Below are 19,558 nucleotides of genomic sequence, written 5' to 3'. Positions count from 1 at the left end.
AAAATGTGGAGTTTAAGTAATGTTTAATTCTCCTCGCATGAGAAAAGATAGTGTTAACATGATGCACTAACAATGTTCCACCGGTGGAATTAGGGTGATCACATCTAAAATGCCCAAATGCGGACCAAGGGAACGATTTTGCGGGACATTCGCAGAACAGTTTTTGGGGGGCAGGTTAATGGATCACGTTCAAATGGCGACATAGTTCTACTGTATGACGGTAACTGCCTGTTAAAGGGTCAATCCTTAGTTGCTACATCCATTTTTGGACATATAAATACATTATATATACCCATTGATTCTTAAAGAATATAACGTATAAATGCCTCGTGAGCTTAGTTCAACCCAAAATATAACCTTGTTTTCCTGCAATGTTTGTAAAAAACCACTGCATAGACTCAAAACATGGTTAAAATTATAATTTTGATATCATGGACAGTCAGCTTGTGCCATCAAACCCCTGCAACTTATTCAGGACAGCAGTCCCTATACCTCTTCCGAAATCACCTGAAACCCTACCTCTTCAAAGAGTATCTTAAATAATACCCCTCCTCATCTCAACCATTAGTAGCTATCAGACTTTGCTGATAGCTACTTTATTGAGGAAAAGTGTACTTACTATGACTGCGATATGTGTTTGTCCCACCTAGCTGTCTTAAGATGACTGCACTAACTGTAAATCGCTCTGGATAAGAGCATCTGCTAAAGAACTAAAATGTTAAATGTAATCCATAGTGTAGTCTATAGATTTAAGAGGGGTTGCATTTCTCCAGCCCCATCCCTCAGCTTTTTACCACAACTGTGGCAGGGAGTCAACTTTGTTAATGTTTCAATTAAGGATTTCTGCTTTAAACACCTTTAATAGAGTAATTGTGTTATTATATGGTGCAATCCTCTAGTGAGTGTTACTTTTGTGCTGTTAATATCAAGCCAAATTTATGAAGTCATTGCAAGGAAATAATTTTTAAATGCGAGAAGAAATACATTTGAAATAGATGATTTTTTTTTTTTCAGTCAAATTGTTTTTATGGTAACACGATTTTAAAATAAACACATCCTTCTTTCCTGCAATTTTCCCTATCTTTGATTGTTACCCTGGCCTTTGCCTTTCCTGCCTTTTTTCCAGTTGTAGGTTTTGGCACATTCATTCCAGCAACATAGCACCCTGCATCCCACTGATGGTTTGCCACTGAGGCTAAGCAGGGTTGGTCGTGGTTGGTCCGTGAATGGGAAACCAGATGTAGCTGGGAGTGATGAAAAATAACATGTGAACTCAAAAACCCCATTTGTCTGACTCATGTGAAGATAAAAAAATTGTATTTTTTCATCATGTGAACATTTTTCCATGATTTGTTCACACGTGTTACACACGTGCCCGAAAACCAAGTTTTTTTCAAGGTTTTTTTTGTAAGGGCAGTCATCTCGGAACAACCAGAGCTGGTGTATTTAAGTGACTAATTCTCTCCACACAAAACACATACATTATGCTTTCAGACCAGGGATAAACGTGGATATCATCCTTCTCCATTTGACAGTCCACATTCGTCACTCTGGATTATACATAGGAAGATAGGAAATCTACAAAATGAGTGGTAAACTGTGTTAACAGATCCAGTGTGACAAAAAATATATAGATCATTAAGCTATAAGGCACGAGGGGGTGTGGTATATGGCCAATAAACCACAGCTAAGGGCTGTTCTTATGCACAACGCATTGCGGAGTGCCTGGACATAGCCCTTAGCCATGGTATATTGGCCATATACCACAAACCCCCGAGGTGCCTTATTGCTATTATAAACTGGTTACCAACGTAATTAGAGCAGTAAAAATATATGTTTGGTCATACCCGTGGTATATTGTCTGATATATATCATATATCAGCACATATCAAAGCTGCAGGCTAACAGGATGACTACACCGCTCGCGTTGCAAAATACATTTAGAAATCTATATTATTCAATTATTGCACCAACGAGCGTCTGCGTTGCCAAGGGCTAAAATAGAAGTCAGTTCTATTTGTGACGCAGATCACGCTGCAAGTCCTGCCTCTCCTATCTCCTCATTGGTTATACCCACGTGGGTGACTGAAAGACGAACGAGGTCAGTGGCGGTAATGCACCTAATTTATGAAAGTTGCCAATCGCAATATAAAGTCAAGAGAAGACAAAAGCCTAGAAGGAGAAGAGATGACTAGAAACAATTCAGTTCGCCGTTTTATGTGTGGCTTAATTGTCGGAGTAGAGGACCTTGTGCATTTTAGGTAAAATAACAACTCAATGTTTATATCCCAGGACAAATTAGCTAGCAACAGCAAGCTTGCTAAATAGGACAAATTAGCTAGCAAGTGCAAGCTAGCTAGCTAAATTGCCATGAATGTTTAATGCTTTTTGACCTGTCCCCAAATTAATGTAATTGGTTCAGAGTTTGTTTTGATATTTTAACCTGCATGTCGTGATCGTATTCGGTGTGGGGGGACAAAATAAATGTATGCACGATGGCGCACGCACACACGCATCCGGTTTCGGTTCCGTGTAAGGTTAAATCTAGACTTGGTTTTCTCTATCATAATTGCTGCTCTTTTTTTTATTTGATTTGATTCATCTCAGCTGCCAACCTAACCCTTATTCAGATGACCATCCTACCCATGCTAGATTACGGAGACATAGTTTATAGATCGGCAGGTAAGGTTGCTCTCAAGCGGCTAGATGTTCTTTGCCATTCGGCCATCAGATTTGCCACCAATGCTTCCTATAGGACACATCACTGCACTCTATACTCCTCTGTGAACTGGTCATCTATGTATACCCGTCGCATGACCCACTGGTTGATGCTTATTATAAAATCCTCTTAGGCCTCACTCCCCCTATCTAAGATACCTACTGAAGTCCTCATCCTCCACATACAACACCTGTTCTGCCAGTCACATTCTGTTAAAGGTCCCCAAATCGCATACATCCCTGGGTTGCTACTTTTTTCAGTTCGCTGCAGCTAGCAACTGGAACGAGCTGCAACAAACACTCAAACTGGACAGTTTTATCTCCATCTCTTCATTTAAAGACTCAATCATGGACACGCTTACTGACAGTTGCGGCTGCTACGCGTGATGTATTGTTGCCTCTACCTTCTTGCCCTTTGTGCTGTTGTCTGTGCCCAATAATGTTTGTACCATGTTTTGTGCTGCTACCATGTTGTGTTGCTACAGTACCATATTGTCATGTTGTGTTGCTGCCATGCTGTTGTTGTCTTAGGTCTCTCTTTATGTAGTGTTGTCTCTCTTGTCGTGATGCATGTTTTGTCCTATATTTGTTTTATTTTTAATCCCAGCCCCCTGTCCTCACAGGAGGCATTTTGCCTTTTGGTAGGCCGTCATTGTAAATGACAAGTTGTTCTTAACTGACTTGCCTAGTTAAATGAAGGTTAAATAAAAATACAATAAAAAATATACCATGGCTGTCAGCCAATCAGCACTCAGGGCTCGAACCACCCAGTTGATAATATTCAGTAGATGACTTCAGTGCATACCATATTTAAGGTGAGTTTGTGACTCATTCCAAAGTACCTTCAGAAAGTATTCATACCCCTTGACTTATTCCACATGTTGTTGTGTTACATCCTGAATTCAAAATTGATTAAATATATGTTTCTCACACATCTACACACAATAATCCATAATGACAAAGTGAAAACATGTTTTTTTTAGTTTTTTTTTAGTGTTAGCAAATGTATTTAAAAATCAATACAGAAATATCTAATTTACAAAAGTATTCACACCCCTGACTCACCTTTGGCATTGATTACACCTGAGAGTCTTTCTGGGTAAGTCTGTAAGACCTTTCCACACATGGATTGTGCAACATTTGCCATTTACTATTTTTAAATTCCTCAAGCTGTCAAATTGGTTGTTGATCATTGCTAGACAACCATTTTCAGGTATTTCCATACATTTTCAAGTAGATTTAAGTCAAAACTGTAACTAGGTCAATAACAGGCCAAAAACCTAGGATTTTGCCTTTGCTTAGCTCTATTCCGTTTCTTTGTTTCATAAAAACTCCAGTCCTTGCTGATGACAAGCATACCCATAACATGATGCAGCCACCAACATGCTTGAAAATATAAAGACTGGTACTCAGTGATGTGCTATGTTGGACTTGCCCCAAACATAACACTTTGTTTTCTGGACATAAAGTTAAAAACATTTGCCAAAATTCTGTAACTGTTTTAAAGTCACAATTGGCCTCATGGTGAAATCCCTGAGCGGTTTCCTTCCTCTCTGGCAACTGAGTTAGGAAGGATGCCTGTATATTTTTAGTGACTGGGTGTATTGATACACAATCCAAACGGTAATAATGACTTCACCCTGCTCAAAAGGATATTCAATGTCTGCTTTTTATTGCATTTTTATCCATCTACCAATAGGTGCCCTTCTTTGCGAGGCATTGGAAAACCTTCCAGGTCTTTGTGGTTGAATCTGTGCTTGAAATTCACTGCTCGACTGAGGGATCTTACAGATTATTGTATTTGTTTGGTACAGAGCTGAGGTAGTCATTCAAAAAGCATGTTAAACACTATTGTTGCACACAGAGTGAGTCCATGCAACTTATATGCGACTTGTTAAGCACATTTTCACTCCTGAACTCATTTAGGCTTGCCTTAAGAAAGGGGTTGAATACTTATTGACTCAAGACATTTCAGCTTTTCATTTGTAATTAATGTGTAACATGTTGAAAAACATAATTCAACTTCTTCATTATGGGGTAGTGTGTATAGGCCAGTGACACAAAATCGAAATTTTATCAATATAACATTTGGGCTGTGACAACAAAATGTGAAATAAGTCAAGGGATGTGAATACTTTCTGAAGGCACTATGTCATCCTATATGATGATGTTATCATGACACACATCAGATATCCCACATCCCTTCAGCAGAGCTGGTCTTCATACTGTTTACGGAAACAGTCACCAACAGGAAAGAATTCCCAGCATCGCTCCTGGTACATTTTCCATACGTAGGATTCCTGTCAAGGACAAGTTAACAGTGTCAAGGGCAACAGGAATTCATATATTAGGCGACATCATGATCTTTCATGTAACTTGATGCACAGAATAGGTGGATATCAGCAGTATTACCTGGCCCGTGTGTTCTGTTTCATCTTTGTTAATGAGGTACATCACAAAGAATCTGTCAGGAGAGAACAGGTTGAGAGACACATTGAGAAACTCCTACCAACATGTGACTGTTACAGGCAGTAGAACATGGTCGATTTGGAAACAGGGTTGAGGCTTTCAGAACAAAGAAATGGAATCTCATTCTACTCTATTGAAAATGTACGGTATACGTAGCAAAACACATGTTGAAAGTTACAGTACACAATAACAGTAAGTGTAACGGAGTCAGATCGTACCGGATAAACTCACCCCACAGCTTCAAATGGCGCCAATGAATTTAATCCTTTTTAGTGGGCAACTAGTTAGTACGTTCTAAAGCAGCACAGTCACGTGTTGGCGAGGCAGAAGGCTTGAGCTAGTGGTGCGCGAGTCAGCTGTTTGTTCACCTGCAACCGTCTGCAATTGCTAATAACCCATCCGCCCGACTATATGTGATAAAGTGAAACTCTGAGGCCAGCACCCAACCCGCTAATATACAAAAATGCCTTGTAGACTTCAGTCAGAGACAGCGGGAAAGAAATTGACAGGGGGTGCAGGATTTTTTTTGTCTGATTTAGTTCATGTTTATACATGTTGGTAGGCTATTTGTCTATAATTAGATACATGCAGCTTCCTTTCTGTCATTATATGTTGTCCTAGAACACTAAATAAACCTTTGCTCACCAGAATAATGTCAGAAATTATAGAATGAATGCTTAAATCTAGTTGACAACGGTAAAGTTCTCTGTCATCTCTGCTTTTTTTTGAGGAGCAAAGACATTTAGGGACCGTGGAGAAAATGCAATAACCTTTCTTTACAAAATTCCCAAATGACATCAGTTTGACCGAATGTAATGATATAAAAAGCTAGGAAAACGTTTCATGTTTGGCTTGGATGCATATTTAATGGAGTTGAAATATTATCAGCTTTTATGATGCTTATAAAGATAGCACCTCCACACTCTTTGAAAAAAAGGTTCCAAAATGGTTATTCGGCTGTCCCCATAGGAGAACCACTTTTGGTTCCAGGTAGAACCCTTTTTAATTGTAGGTAAAACTATTTTGGGTTCCATGTAGAACCCTCTGTGAAAATGGTTTTACATGGAACCCAAAATTGTTCTACCTGGAAACAAAAAGGGTTTTTCAAAGGGTTATTGTATGTGGACAGCCAAATAACCATTATAGGTTCTAGATAGCACCTTTTTTTCTAACAGTGTACAGTGCCTTCGGAAAGTATTCGAACCCTTGACTTTTTCCACATTGTTACGTTATAGCCTTATTCTAAAATGGATTAAATTTAAAAAATCCTTAGCAATCATGAAGTGTTTAGAGTGATTAGAGGGACTGCCAGGCCATTAGTGAGGGCAGTTAGCAAGTTGGGTAGGCTACCCATCATCGCCATTCATTTGCACAGTTTTAGAGGTGATTACCGTGACCAACGGTAACAGGGAATTTGACTGCAATCATGACTCGTGACTGCCGTTGTGGCAGGAATATTGTCACGTCGAGAGCTCTAAGTCAGTGTCCAGATTTCAGATTCCATTTAACCCATCTGAAGAGTAGGCTACAGTTCCCTTGACGTGCCATAGGCCTATTTGAAATCTCCGTCTTGTGACCGTTGAATTTGTATAGCGCCTCACAATCATCACACATAACATACCCGCTATCATCCTCTTTTACCACTTCACAAAATCTTTCTCAAACATTACTTTTCTGGCCCTCCCTTCTCTTTATTTTCAACTTTCCATTTCACTGCTTTTCTCCTATTGAATTAAACTCCTTTTTGCCTCTGTGGTTTGACGTTAACTTTACGAGTCAACCCGCGCATCACTAGCGTGAGCACAAGTACTGGTAAGGATATTGTGAGTAAGGAAGCAATACTGCTAAGCAGCACAGTGATAACTGTTACATAACCACATGCAATGTTAGCTGGCCTTAGTAAACTATTGTGGACGTATCGTCTAATTTTGATGGGGAGGCCGGTATAATTGACTCGCCAATTATAACGATGTCAGTGATTTCCAACTCATAATAAGTCTCAGCTTACATGATTAGAGATGCATATCAACAAATAGTGCTAAAATAAAATACCCTAAATAATGAAATGGGTCATTAATATTGACATTAGTAATAAACTTTTGAAGAGAGCTAAGAGTGGCCATTTAAGCATTGAACACCACATTTAATGTAATAGTATATATTGACATCTATATACATTTCCTGTTGGACAAGTGAAGCTCCACATGAATTGAGATGCAATCAAATGTGGACATGATAATGATTCCTTCAATCATTCACTAATCAGAGCAGATATTTTAAATGGCTATACCTAATCATGGTCATATTACTGCCTACAAAACTACATTACACCTGTAAAAATATCTGATGGAAGTACATGTCAAGCAATTACCTCACTTCACACAAAGGTAAAAAAGAAATTACAATAACAAAATGTTCTGCTTAACAAGTTGTGTAAGGCAAAGGTATGATACGTCAGCAATCACCGTATGACAGGCATGTCATTCCTGTGATTGTGGGATGGCAGTGTTGAGAGCATGTTAGTCCAAAGCCTAGACGTCAGGCACATGAGGCTACAGATGGCAGGTTTGTTTAAGTAAAGTGTTACATATCAGTGAAACTAGACCGCAGGTATCAACTCACAGATAGTTGGCCAAGTTGTGTTCCTGAAGAGTGTGTGTTTCGAATCCATGGGGCACATTGTCCAAGTAGTCATTCCCGATTCCACAGATGAAACACTTGGTCTACAGGGAAGGAAGAGAGAGGTATCTCACATTTACATAACACATTTATAGCACATGCATATTGTTCCATGTGAATAACATAAAGAGACAACCAACACGACAAGTACTTATTGTGTTAAAGACAGTGAATGCATTCCCCTAATTCTAACTCTGCTTTAGTTGTTTTCATGCGTACTATATTCTTGAAGTAATTTGTAATATTGTATAAGGTGATTCATTTTAGACTGGGTAATCATTAGGGCTGTTAATCAGTTAACTTTTTTGTAATTTTAGTGCACAATGTTTTGAAAGAATTGAAAATACACTGAAAACATCCAAAATACATAATCTGCAGTGCCTTCGGAAAGTATTCAGAGTATTTTTCCACATTTTGTTCTATTACAGCCTTATTCTAAAATGGATTAAATACAAAAACAAATCATAATTAAATCGACACACAATACCCCATAATGACAAAGCAAAAACAGGTTTTTAGAAATGTTTGCAAATGTAATAAAAATACATAACAGAAATACCTTATATGCATAAGTATTCAGACCCTTTGCTAAGAGACTTGAAATTGAGCTCAGGCGCATCCTGTTTCCATTGATCATCCTTGAGATGTTTCTACAACTGGATTGGAGTCCACCTGTGGTAAATTCAATTGATTGGACATGATTTGGAAAGGCACACACCTGTCTATATAAGGTTCCACAGTTGACAATGCATGTCAGAGCAAAAACCAAGCCATGAAGTCAAAGGAATTGTCCGTAGAGCTCTGAGACAGGATTGTGTCGATGAACAGATCTGGGGATGGGTACCAAAAAATGTCTGCAGCATTGAAGGCCCCCAAGAACAGAGTGGCCTCCATCATTCTTAAGTGGAAGATGTTTAGAACCACTAAGACTCTTCCTAGAGCTGGCCACCCATCCAAACTGAGCAATCGGGGGAGAAGGGCCTTGGCCAACAACCCGCCGAGTTCCACTGTGGAGATGGGAGAACCTTCCAGAAGGATCCGCCCCTTTTTTCAATTTTCGCCTAAAATGACATACCCAAATCTAACTGCCTGTAGCTCAGGCCCTGAAGCAAGTATATGCATATTCTTGGTACCCTTTGAAAAGGAAACACTTTGAAGTTTGTAGAAATGTGAAAAGATGGTATGAGAATATAACTCAATAGATGTGGTAAAAGTTAATACAAAGAAAAAACCAACCGTTCTTTTGTATTTTTTCGTACAATCATCTTTGAAATGCAAGAGAAAGGCCATAATGTATTATTCCAGCCCAGGTGCAATTTAGATTCTGGCCACTAGATGGCATCACTGTATGTGCAAAGTTTTAGACTGAGCAAATGTACCATTGCATTTCTGTTCAAAATGTTGTATCAAGACTGCCCAAATGTGCCTAATTTGTTTATTAATAACTTTACATATTCAAAATTGTGCACTCTCCTCAAACAATAGCATGGTATTATTTCACTGTAATAGCTACTGTAAATTGGACAGTGCAGTTAGATTAACAAGAATGTAAGCTTTCTGCCAATATCAGATATGTCTATGTCCTGGGAAATGTTCTTGTTACTTACAACCTAATGTTAATCACATTAGCCTACATTAGCTCAACCGTCCCGTGGAAGGGACACTGATCCCGAAGAAGTTTAAATGGAAGAAGTTTGGAACCACCAAGACTCTTCCTAGAGCTGGCCGCCCGGCCAAACTGAGCAATCGGGTGAGAAGGGCCTTGGTCAGGGAGTGGGTCACTCTGACAGAGCTCTAGAGTTCCTCTGTGGAGATAGGAGAACCCTCGAGAAGGACAACCATCACTGCAGCACTCCACCAATCAATCAGGGCTTTATGGTAGAGTGGCCAGACGGAAGCCACTCCTCAGTAAAAGGCACATGACAGCCCGTTTTGAGTTTGCCAAAAGGCACCTAAAGACTCTCAGACAATGAGAAACAAGATTCTCTGTTCTGGTGAAACCAAGATTGAACTCTTTGGCCTGAATGCCAAGAGTCGCGTCTGGAGGAAACCTGGCACCATCCCTACGGTGAAACATGGTGGTGGCACCATCATGCTGTGGGGATGTTTTTCAGCGGCAGGGACTGTGAGACTAGTCAGGATCGAGGGAGATGAACGGAGCAAAGTATAGAGAGATCCTTGATGAAAACCTGCTCCAGAGTGTTCAGGACCTCAGACTGGGGAGATGGTTCACCTTCCAACAGGACAACGAACCTAAGCACACAGCCAAGACAACGTAGGAGTGGCTTCGGAAAAAGTCTCAATGTCCTTGAGTGGGCCAGCCAGAGCCCGGACTTGAACCCGATCGAACATCTCCGGAGAGATCTGAAAATAGCTGTGCAGCGACGCTCCCCATCCAACTTGACAAAGCTTTAGAGGATCTGCAGAGAAGAATGGGAGAAACTCCCCAAATACAGGTGTGCCAAGCTTGTAGTGTCATACCCAAGAAGACTCGATGCTGTAACTGCTGCCAAAGGTGCTTCAATAAAATACTGAGTCAAGGGTCTGAATACAAAAATGTATAAAAACCTGTTTTTCCTTTATCATTATGTGGTATTGTGTGTAGATTCAAATACATTTTAGAATAAGGCTCTAACGTAACAAAATATGGAAAAAGTCAAGGGGTCTGAATACTTTCCGAAGGCACTGTACATACCTAAAATCTACAGTGCGATGTAAAAACAAATTGACATTGATGTTAAAGAGTGCTTCTCAACAACATGATTAAGCACAGCACATATGACAATTTATAAGACACACTTATCCAGAGCAACATAGTAGTGAGTGCATACAGTTTCATATTTTTTTGTTTGTACTGGTCCTCCATGGGAATCGAACCCACAACTCTGGTGTTGCGAGTGCCATGCTGTATCAACTGAGCCACACGGGACTTGACTACATTTATTTTCTTCATTTGACAGCCCTAGTAATCAAATGATGAAATTACCACATTTGCATTTCACAAGATCAAGTCATTATGCAGCAAAACACTGACTTTCAGAACACATGATTCCTTAAAGTGGTGTGTGCACGTGCACATGCAACTTAGTGTTGTCTCTAAAAGGTTCCATCTACTTCAATTTAAAGATATATAGGGATGCAAATATGTATTTTCTGATAAACCACAGCCCAGGTTATCTGCATATGCAATTTACAACCTTTTTTTCAAAACATGGTCTAATTATCTCCATCTCATTAGAGATAAGTGTATCCTCATTAAGACTACTGATTGAATAACACGCTCTGAATACACACTCTCTGAATCCGCTTAAAACATGAGCCTCAGTCTCATCAATTTACACACTGATAAGAGTTACCTCAAGATAACATTTGGCTAAACCAATATTGTTACTGCACCCAAAAAGTGCACTAGGGTAGGGTAAGGATAACTTCCTTAGATAAGTCACTTTTACAGATAATGTTTTAGGAAATGTTTGAAAGAGAGAATTACAGGTGCGGTAGGTTCTTCAAATAATTACATAGGTGTGTGTGAATGCTTTTATGAAAGCATGTAACTTCTCACCTCCATGTCCTCTTTCACCTGCTCCTGCTGGTCACGGAGCTCCCCAAAGGCATCAATTATCAAACCTACAGGAAACACAGACTTGAGTGTTGGTGTCACAAGTATTTGTGCATGATTAACTGACAGGTTACAGGAGAACTTTAATTAAGACACTGGAGGAATAAACAGCTACATTAGCATTGCTCTATTCTCAATCACATATGAAATATTCATAAAGACCGACAAATCTATATGACTCACTGGTGAATAATGGAGAAGAATGTGTGTGTGTGTGTGTGTGTGTGTGTGTGTGTGTGTGTAGCGTCTACATGCTGTCTCACCCTGAATGATGGCCAGGAGGATGACGATGACAAAGAAGAAGAAGGTGATGTCAAAGATGATCCTGACCACCTCAAACTCGTCCCCGGCCGGGTCCTCAATCTCGTCACCGATGCCACCCCCCGCTCGCACGCCCACATACATGTGGAACATATAGCACTGGAGAACAAGGAGGAGTAGCCAGTTGACTTTGCTACTTAACATTGCTGGGGTAGTCCATGGGGCATTCACAGCTCTTATTATGAACGAGTTGAGCAATCTTATTCTTTAACTAAACATGTTGTTGCTGAGATATTGCATGCATGTACATATCTACGTGTCATACTAACATTACCGGTGAACCTTCAAGTCTGGTGTATTGTATTGTAATGCAATGCATTTCTAAAGCATAACAAGTCTGTCTGTCCTGAGTGAGTGACAGTGAAATCCATATTGGAATAAAACAGACAAGACCATATTAAAGTGGAGAATTCATTCCCAGTGAGACAAAGAGCCCAGCTCAGGCTGGAGAGGGTTATCTTAATCCAAGTGTCCATCAATCTAGGGTGGATATAGAGGGGCATTAAGGCAAAGGCTATGTTCACCTCAACTATGGGCATCACTGTCAGAAATCCTTCTCTTTGGCTTCTCAGACTCCGTGGCTAGTTTAGACTATGTGTCAGTGTGTCTGCATGCATGTGCTACTACATGTGCTGAACTCACAGTGAGCATGTCGTCACATTTCATGTCCAGAGCTACTCCATCTTCACTCTTGTTGTAGAACTTGCGGAAGAAGTTGAAGGCCACCACGGTGTAGAGATACACCACCACTGCCAGCAGCCCCAAAGTCAGGACCAACTGACAAACACATATACAGCATTATGGAAAAGCCCCCCCCACCCCACACGGCATCAGGGTTTTATAGTTGTCTATACTGTACCTGTTTGCCATTGTGGGTAACAGAGGTCAGGATGGTTCTTAGGGTCTTAAAGCCCATGGCAATATCCAACAGGTGAGCAGCGAAGAAGAAGTTATTATAGTGGCCCAGGACAGACATGGTCATATACCATGCCAGGTACAGGAAGGACTGTGTACACACACACAAGATAAGACAGGAAGACAGCTTGGGTACATCACAGACACTATAGCAGCTATCATCATATGCTACATTAATATCTATGGAAAACAATGACTATAAAACACATATGTAAGGATGAGTCATCATCATATATAGAACACAGTAGGACGATAAAGTAAACGGCTGCTTTACTTACGTTGTCAGTGAACACTACTCCTAGTTTCCACACCTGATACTTGACATCAATTGAGTTTAATCTGAAACAGACATATATCTAGTCAGTCTTCTTAGGCATGGATACATCCCTGTCTGGTCTCTTCATTTAAGGGGACACCCTCAATACAAATAAGAGAGTCATACAGGTAACTGTAGAGTTCAAAAAGTACTCACTCTCAAAACCATGAAAAGGAATAACCGAAGGCGGCCGATATGCAAAAATAATATCATCGATTTAATTCATGCTCAAAAGAATACAAAAAGTGAAAGTGCAAGGTGCTATATAAAAATTCAAAAGGAACGGAGCATATCGGCCTCCTTGGGTTATTCCTTTTCATGGTTTTGAGAGTGAGTACTTTATTAACTCTACACATATTTTCTCTCCCACGCACCAGCCGCCTTTCATTCCAGCCTGAGCACAAACCCTCATACGATCTTTCTTCATGCAGGTAACTGCCATAATAAAAGGAACACTTGAGTAAATGAGGGATACAAAGTATATTGAAAGCAGGTGCTTCCACACGTGTGGTTCCTGAGTTAATTAAGCAATTAACATCCCATCATGCTTAGGGTCATGTATAGAAATACCCAGTTGATCATTATTTTGGCTACCATGGCTAGAAGAGATCTGAGGGGTCTCAAAGGAGCATAGGGGGTCTAAGGGTGTGTATGTGTCAGTCACCAGATCGCAACCCAATTGAATACTTATGGGAGATTCTGGAGTGGCGCCTGAGACAGTGTTCTTCATCACCATCAACAAAACATCAAATTATGGAATTTCTCGTGAAAGAATGGTGCCGCATGCCTCCAATAGAATTCCAGACATTTGTAGAATCTATGCCAAGGTGCATTGAAGCTGTTCTTGTGGCTCGTGGTGGCCCAACGCCCTTTATGTTGGTGTTTCCTTTATTTAGGCAGTTACCTGTATATTGTACTGAACATAGAACTCCTTGAGTTTGAATAACCACATATTCCTCAGATATGTAACCAAAAGGACTCACACGTCCTGTTTTATAATTTGTCATAACCATTTACAAAACACATTGGATTATTGCAATACAACCTGATTCAAACTGCACATTACTGCCACCTTCTGTCAAGACACTTCAGAATGTAAAGTACTGCACATTCTGTTTTATTATAATTTCTTCAAGTAAGTGATACACACAGACACACCCACGCCTGACATCAGTGCTGTCGCTTTAGTCGATAATGCTCAAAGTGCTGCTGAATACAAGGTCACGTTTTCTTTGTAAAGTGCCTTTCACACTGTCATTGAAGACATGAGATGGATAACAATAGCCAAACATCCTTAAAGCGTATCTAGAATAACAATGACATATTCTATTTAGTTTAGAGACAAACATTTGTGAGGATTCTATAGATGGGTTGGCTGGCAATGTCATGAAAATGATGGGTGCGCATTGTTGAGGCAGAAGTCTGTGTAGTGTTATGATTCTGAACGGTCAGATAGCTAGCAACAACGACAAGAATCTGCCATGGGGAATCGTAGGTGGCTCGTTTCAGATAGTTTAATCTTCTTATTGATACCATGTCTTGTTTGGAGACATTTTGACTCATATCACATCTATGCTAATATGGCAAAAATGTGCTAGCTAGCTAACCAACAACTGAAACAATGTATTTGAGAGACAACAAGTGCTCATTGTGCAAATTTATGTTTTCAATAAACATTGGAGACGAAATATAGTTTACATGTTGTCAACAATCTAAGCCAACCCTGTCTGTTTTGCCCCACAATTATGCACGCGTCGGTTTTGATGCTAAACAACCAACCCGCCTATCTATTCCTGGCTAGTGAAGGGTGTGGCTACAGCCGACTTAGTTCAGCGATGTAAGTTAGTGACTGATAGACCTAGACTCTAGCCTCACACAGGAGGTATGTACAATACAGAACAGTATAGTATGGTACAGTAAACAGTACATGGATTTAAGGGATCACACATATCCACTCACAGAGCAGTCCAGGCTCCCTCTCTCCTGGGTCTTCTCCTCTCCTGTCCCTCGGAGCTGAAGTCGAGAGCAGCCTTATCCAGCCCCAGCAGCTCACTGATGCGGTCACAACCATAAAACTTCCCATACTTGTCCATCACCTGAAGAGAAAGGTTGAGGGTGATTGACTTTAATGGTAATGCTATGGCGAGAGTATAATTGCTTAAGCCATTACCTGGTTGATAGATCTCCAGTCTCTTTTTATTACACTAGACTGTGCTGTGATATGTATAGACGCTGACGCAACTATACACAGAGAATCATGTGAGGTGAATAGTGCTACTGTACCTACCTTCCTTTTCACAAATTTATCCCAGTAATTACTGGGAAATGATCTGAAACAAAAAACATAGTCGAGCATCATTAAACACAATTTATTGTTTTGTAGAATAAATCAAAAAGAGTTCCACAATAAAAGTTCTAATGGTCTATGAGAGAGATCTGAGCACGCACAGTGATGCACTGACAGACTGGTTCTGTATGTCATTCCAGAATTCAGCCTGCTCCTCACTGAACTACATGGAACTGTAGATCAGATTAATGTAGGACTTGAGTGTTGTAGTTCAACCAAAGTAGCCAATAGACAGGGTTTATTAAGCAGCTATAAAGGCCCTATGAGAGGACTGACTGTGTGGTGATGACAAGCCTGTCCCATTGGCCTTTGATGTCCTCATCAGGTGGCTGCTCAGTGACATAGAGACCGTCAAACTCCATCTTCCTCGCCACGTCTTTCTCCCGCTTAAAAATAACCAGCGGGACCTACAGTAGCAGCCAAACACAAACAACAAAGTGATACAGTAAATAGAAAAAACACTATTACTTGTAAAGTTCACATTTCAAATGCACTACATTTGCTCCTTACACTCTTAGAAAAAATATGCTATCTAGAACCTTAAAGGGTACCTCGGCTGACCCCATAGGAGAACCCTAGAACTTTTTTTTCTACCTGGAACCAAAACGTTCCCCATAGGAAAACCCTTTTGGATTCCAGGTCGAACGCTCTGTTGAAAAAGTTCTACATGGAACCCAAAAGGGGTCTACCTGCAACCAAAAAGTGTTCTCTTATGGGGACAGCCAAAGAACCCTTTTGGAACCCTTTTTTCTAAGAGTGTAGTTGGTGCTGGAAAACCAAAGATGTGTAGCGCTCAATGGATCTAATTACTAGCTACTATAAACTAAAGCCAGAATATGATGTAATGTAGATTGACGCAACACTCATTGGTATGCACTGTCACAGTGGACTGATTGGCTGTCTGTTTGTTCCCTGTAAGCTGTCGTACCTTCAAGCAGTAGTAGCCAATGATACAGCAGAAAGAGATGAGGGTGTGAGCGACGGACAGGAAGCGGAGAGAGGGCTCCATGTAACCAGTGCTCTCCTCCAGGACAAACTGCATACTGCCTGAGGTGTTGTCATTGACCAAGGGGTCTTCTTCATCCATGCCGCCTGAGCTGTCGTAGAGCACTGCCACCTTCTCCTCTTCCTCACTTACAGAAGAGGATGATGACACCTGGGACACAGTAACAATGAGACAGTTAAGGACAGTGAGACAGTCACTCAATTTCACAGACCAGCCGGAAATGTAAATTTAAATATTTGCACTGGCAGTCACACAGTAACTCACCTTGTAGAAAAGGAGAATGAAGTTGATAGAGAAAGCAACAAACAAAGCCAGCATCCGCATGTTGTAGAAATTTCTCGCAAAGTAATTCTGAGAAATGAGATATGGTCAAATTCAGAGGGAGAAAATACTTGCGTGTGTCTGTGTGTGTGTGTGTGTGTGTGTGTCTGTGTGATAGAGAGTTTCTAACCAACAGTCTCTTCTGGTGAGTGGTTATCATTTCCCAGAAGGCTGATTCCTGAGGCTCTGGCTCCTCAGGTTTGCTGGAGCATATCCTAACTCTCCGTTTAGCCTTCGCCTCCTTCTCAGAATCTTCCCTTCTGCAAAGTCAGTTTTAAACTTCAGCTCAAAGTCAACCTAAACTGTTTTATATTCATTTGTTTCCATCCTGTGATGGAAACAAATTACACTAACACAACAAAATATTCAGTAATTTTCTCAGTCAGAATGTAATCAGGTAATTAGGTCTTTAAGGGTGAATTTGAAAATTCTCACTCTGCTTTCTCCAACTCTGAATTTTTCTCTTCTCCTTCTTTACTATCTCCTTCTCTGGCACCTTCAACCTGAAGCCATTAATAGGATATGCATTAAACATGACCCAAGAGTACATTACTAACCTTGATAACACACAATAGTGTTTGGACAAACTGTCAACAGGTTTCGACTTAAACTGAGCAAAATGTTGAACGGAAAGATTTTATGGAATAAATACAGTATGGTTCTACGGCACCAACAAACCAAGCATGCCATATCTAGCTCACGAAGGACAACAGTCACAAAAATACTGCAATAATACCTGGTCTTTCCCATTGGGCTCAGCAGGGGATTGTTGGCCAGTGGCTGTGTTGAACAGGTCAGTCAGACTGGCTGTTAAGTCATGAGTCATTAGTCTGTATTGACCTCCTTCTCTCCTCACTCGCAGACCGAAAATGTCTGACAGGACATTGGTGTCACTGGAGGAAACTGTTGACTGGCCCAGCACCCTCAGCTCGTCCCGGGAGGAGGACCTTGTGCTGTATCTCCTCTCCCTGTATCCCCCTGACCCCCCTGTGACCTCATCAAGTGTTGGGTCAAGGATGCCTCCAAAAAGGTCGAACACCCTTATCTTCTTGGCCCCCTCTATGAGTCCTCCACTTACAAAAACTATGTACAGTACATATAAGAAGAAGCGAACTACAGAACAGACAAAGTGGACCAGACCCATGATCATGGCCTGGAAAAAGGAAGCAAATACCATGACTACATCCCTCAGAGTTGTCTTCTTAATATGCTTCTTCAGGTTTTTCACAGAGAGCATAGACATCAGCATCATCAAGCCATAGGGTAGAGCGAAGACGATGAGCCATATTGTGGACATGGAGAAAAATCCCATTTTGGATCTTTCCAACTCCTCGTCATTCTTCCCCCTGTCTTTTTCTTCCTCTTCTTCAGCCTCTTTGCCTGCGGTCCTCTCCCCAGTGTCTGTCCCTGATATCTGGGCAGCCAGCTGCATCTCAAAAATGGTGTCTTCGCAGAAGTTGACAAACATCTCCATCTTCTCTTTCCCGTCGCCCTCATTGACCACGTCAAATATGAACTGTCTCTTGGACTCTTTGACCTGAGGCTTCTCCCACTGCGTGCGGCTGGACTCGCTGATCTCAAAGTAGACCCTCTCGATGCGCTTGCCACTGCCAAGGATCTCAATACGGCCCAGGTAGGGCTGGAAGTAGCTCAGAACACACTCTGCAAGCTGCAGAAAGGTACCAAGACGTGAATCGTGAGGCATGTGCTCAGACAGGTTGGTTAGGAGAACAGCAATGTTGAAGCCAATGTCTTTGGCTGGCTCGTGGAAGCGATCCACGAAGGCCTCATAATCCAGGAGCTCGCTTTCATCCGTCTCCGTGCAGGAGAGGAGGAACTGGGTCTCGGATTGAGAGTAGCGCTTGTAGGCCTCCATGGCCTTCTGGAAGTCCTTCTTGGAGATGCGACCTTTGCCGTCGTGATCATACTCTTTGAATGCGTCAGATGAGGTCAGGTCTTTGAGTTTGAGGAACATGTCGAAGAACTTTAGGATCATCTCAACATTGCTAGATGATTCCACCAACATGTCCACCATCTGCTTGCCAATTGTTCCATTTACCACGTTACCTAGAGAAGAAAGTGAGATGAGTTCACAAGTTTAGCTTTGTCTATTGAAATTCACAAATATATTCACCATGTAAACAACTCAACTAGTTTGAATCTTACCTTCTAACATGGACAACAACATAACAACCATGTCCTTTTGCAAATCCATCAATTCTTTCAGAAGTTCAATTTGGCTGGAATCCTATAAATGACAAAACATCAAAACAAACCAGTTGTAACAACTAGTTTGATTACGTGTAAAACCAAAACAAAGAAATGGCCCATTGGGAAAAAGGGAAAGCTTGTTAAGCTCTACTCGCATTCTTTACAAGACTGGAATATTCATGGGTCTTATTGACCCTAGGCCTCCACCTCTTGAGTTCTACATTACACTGACCTGAGACAGCTTCATCTGCATGTGAGCAAAGACATGGAGAAAGCCCACCACCGCATCCCATAGGCGACTGTGGGCCAGACTCTGCTGGTTACCAGTACACGGCCCCTGGAGAGGATAGTAATACAATGAGCCAGTTAGCTTCCCAGCTGGGTAAACTGTCAATAGCCAGAACTGAGACAAACACACATACTGTAAGAACACACATAACAACATTCACAACAGTTAAATACATGAAATACCATTTGAAATGGGTCAACCTCTCAGTGGAGAAAATTACATTCATCCCACTGGACATAGATGTCAATTCAACGTCTATTCCACATTGGTTCAACGTAATTTCCTTGAAATGATGTCGAAACAATGTTGATTCAACAGTGTGTGCCCAGTGGGATGAATCATCACCT

At 41.0% G+C, this 19,558-nt stretch overlaps 1 protein-coding gene across 1 annotated transcript in view; it reads right to left on the bottom strand.

The window, feature by feature from the left end:
- Window positions 1–404: 404 nt before the first annotated feature.
- Window positions 405–19,558, bottom strand: part of LOC106577062 (ryanodine receptor 2) — a 77,596-nt gene continuing 58,442 nt past the window's right edge. The window contains exons 86-103 of the mRNA XM_082965459.1: window positions 19,155–19,259; window positions 18,878–18,959; window positions 17,448–18,778; window positions 17,147–17,214; window positions 16,842–16,971; window positions 16,655–16,741; window positions 16,313–16,540; window positions 15,661–15,791; window positions 15,325–15,367; window positions 14,997–15,133; window positions 13,000–13,060; window positions 12,666–12,812; window positions 12,449–12,583; window positions 11,749–11,905; window positions 11,429–11,493; window positions 7,810–7,910; window positions 5,131–5,182; window positions 405–5,018 (exon numbers count right to left, since the gene is read on the bottom strand). Of these exons, the coding sequence (XP_082821585.1) occupies window positions 4,923–5,018; window positions 5,131–5,182; window positions 7,810–7,910; window positions 11,429–11,493; window positions 11,749–11,905; window positions 12,449–12,583; window positions 12,666–12,812; window positions 13,000–13,060; window positions 14,997–15,133; window positions 15,325–15,367; window positions 15,661–15,791; window positions 16,313–16,540; window positions 16,655–16,741; window positions 16,842–16,971; window positions 17,147–17,214; window positions 17,448–18,778; window positions 18,878–18,959; window positions 19,155–19,259 (3,156 nt within the window). The 3' untranslated portion in view covers window positions 405–4,922. The remainder of the gene's footprint in view (window positions 5,019–5,130; window positions 5,183–7,809; window positions 7,911–11,428; window positions 11,494–11,748; window positions 11,906–12,448; window positions 12,584–12,665; window positions 12,813–12,999; window positions 13,061–14,996; window positions 15,134–15,324; window positions 15,368–15,660; window positions 15,792–16,312; window positions 16,541–16,654; window positions 16,742–16,841; window positions 16,972–17,146; window positions 17,215–17,447; window positions 18,779–18,877; window positions 18,960–19,154; window positions 19,260–19,558) is intronic.

This window comes from Salmo salar, chromosome 18, assembly GCF_965601325.2.
Source record: "Salmo salar chromosome 18, fSalSal1, whole genome shotgun sequence".
Taxonomy (NCBI): Eukaryota; Metazoa; Chordata; class Actinopteri; order Salmoniformes; family Salmonidae; genus Salmo; species Salmo salar.
The sequence above is the reverse complement of the archived record's forward strand: the minus strand, read 5'-3'. Positions and strand labels throughout refer to the sequence as shown.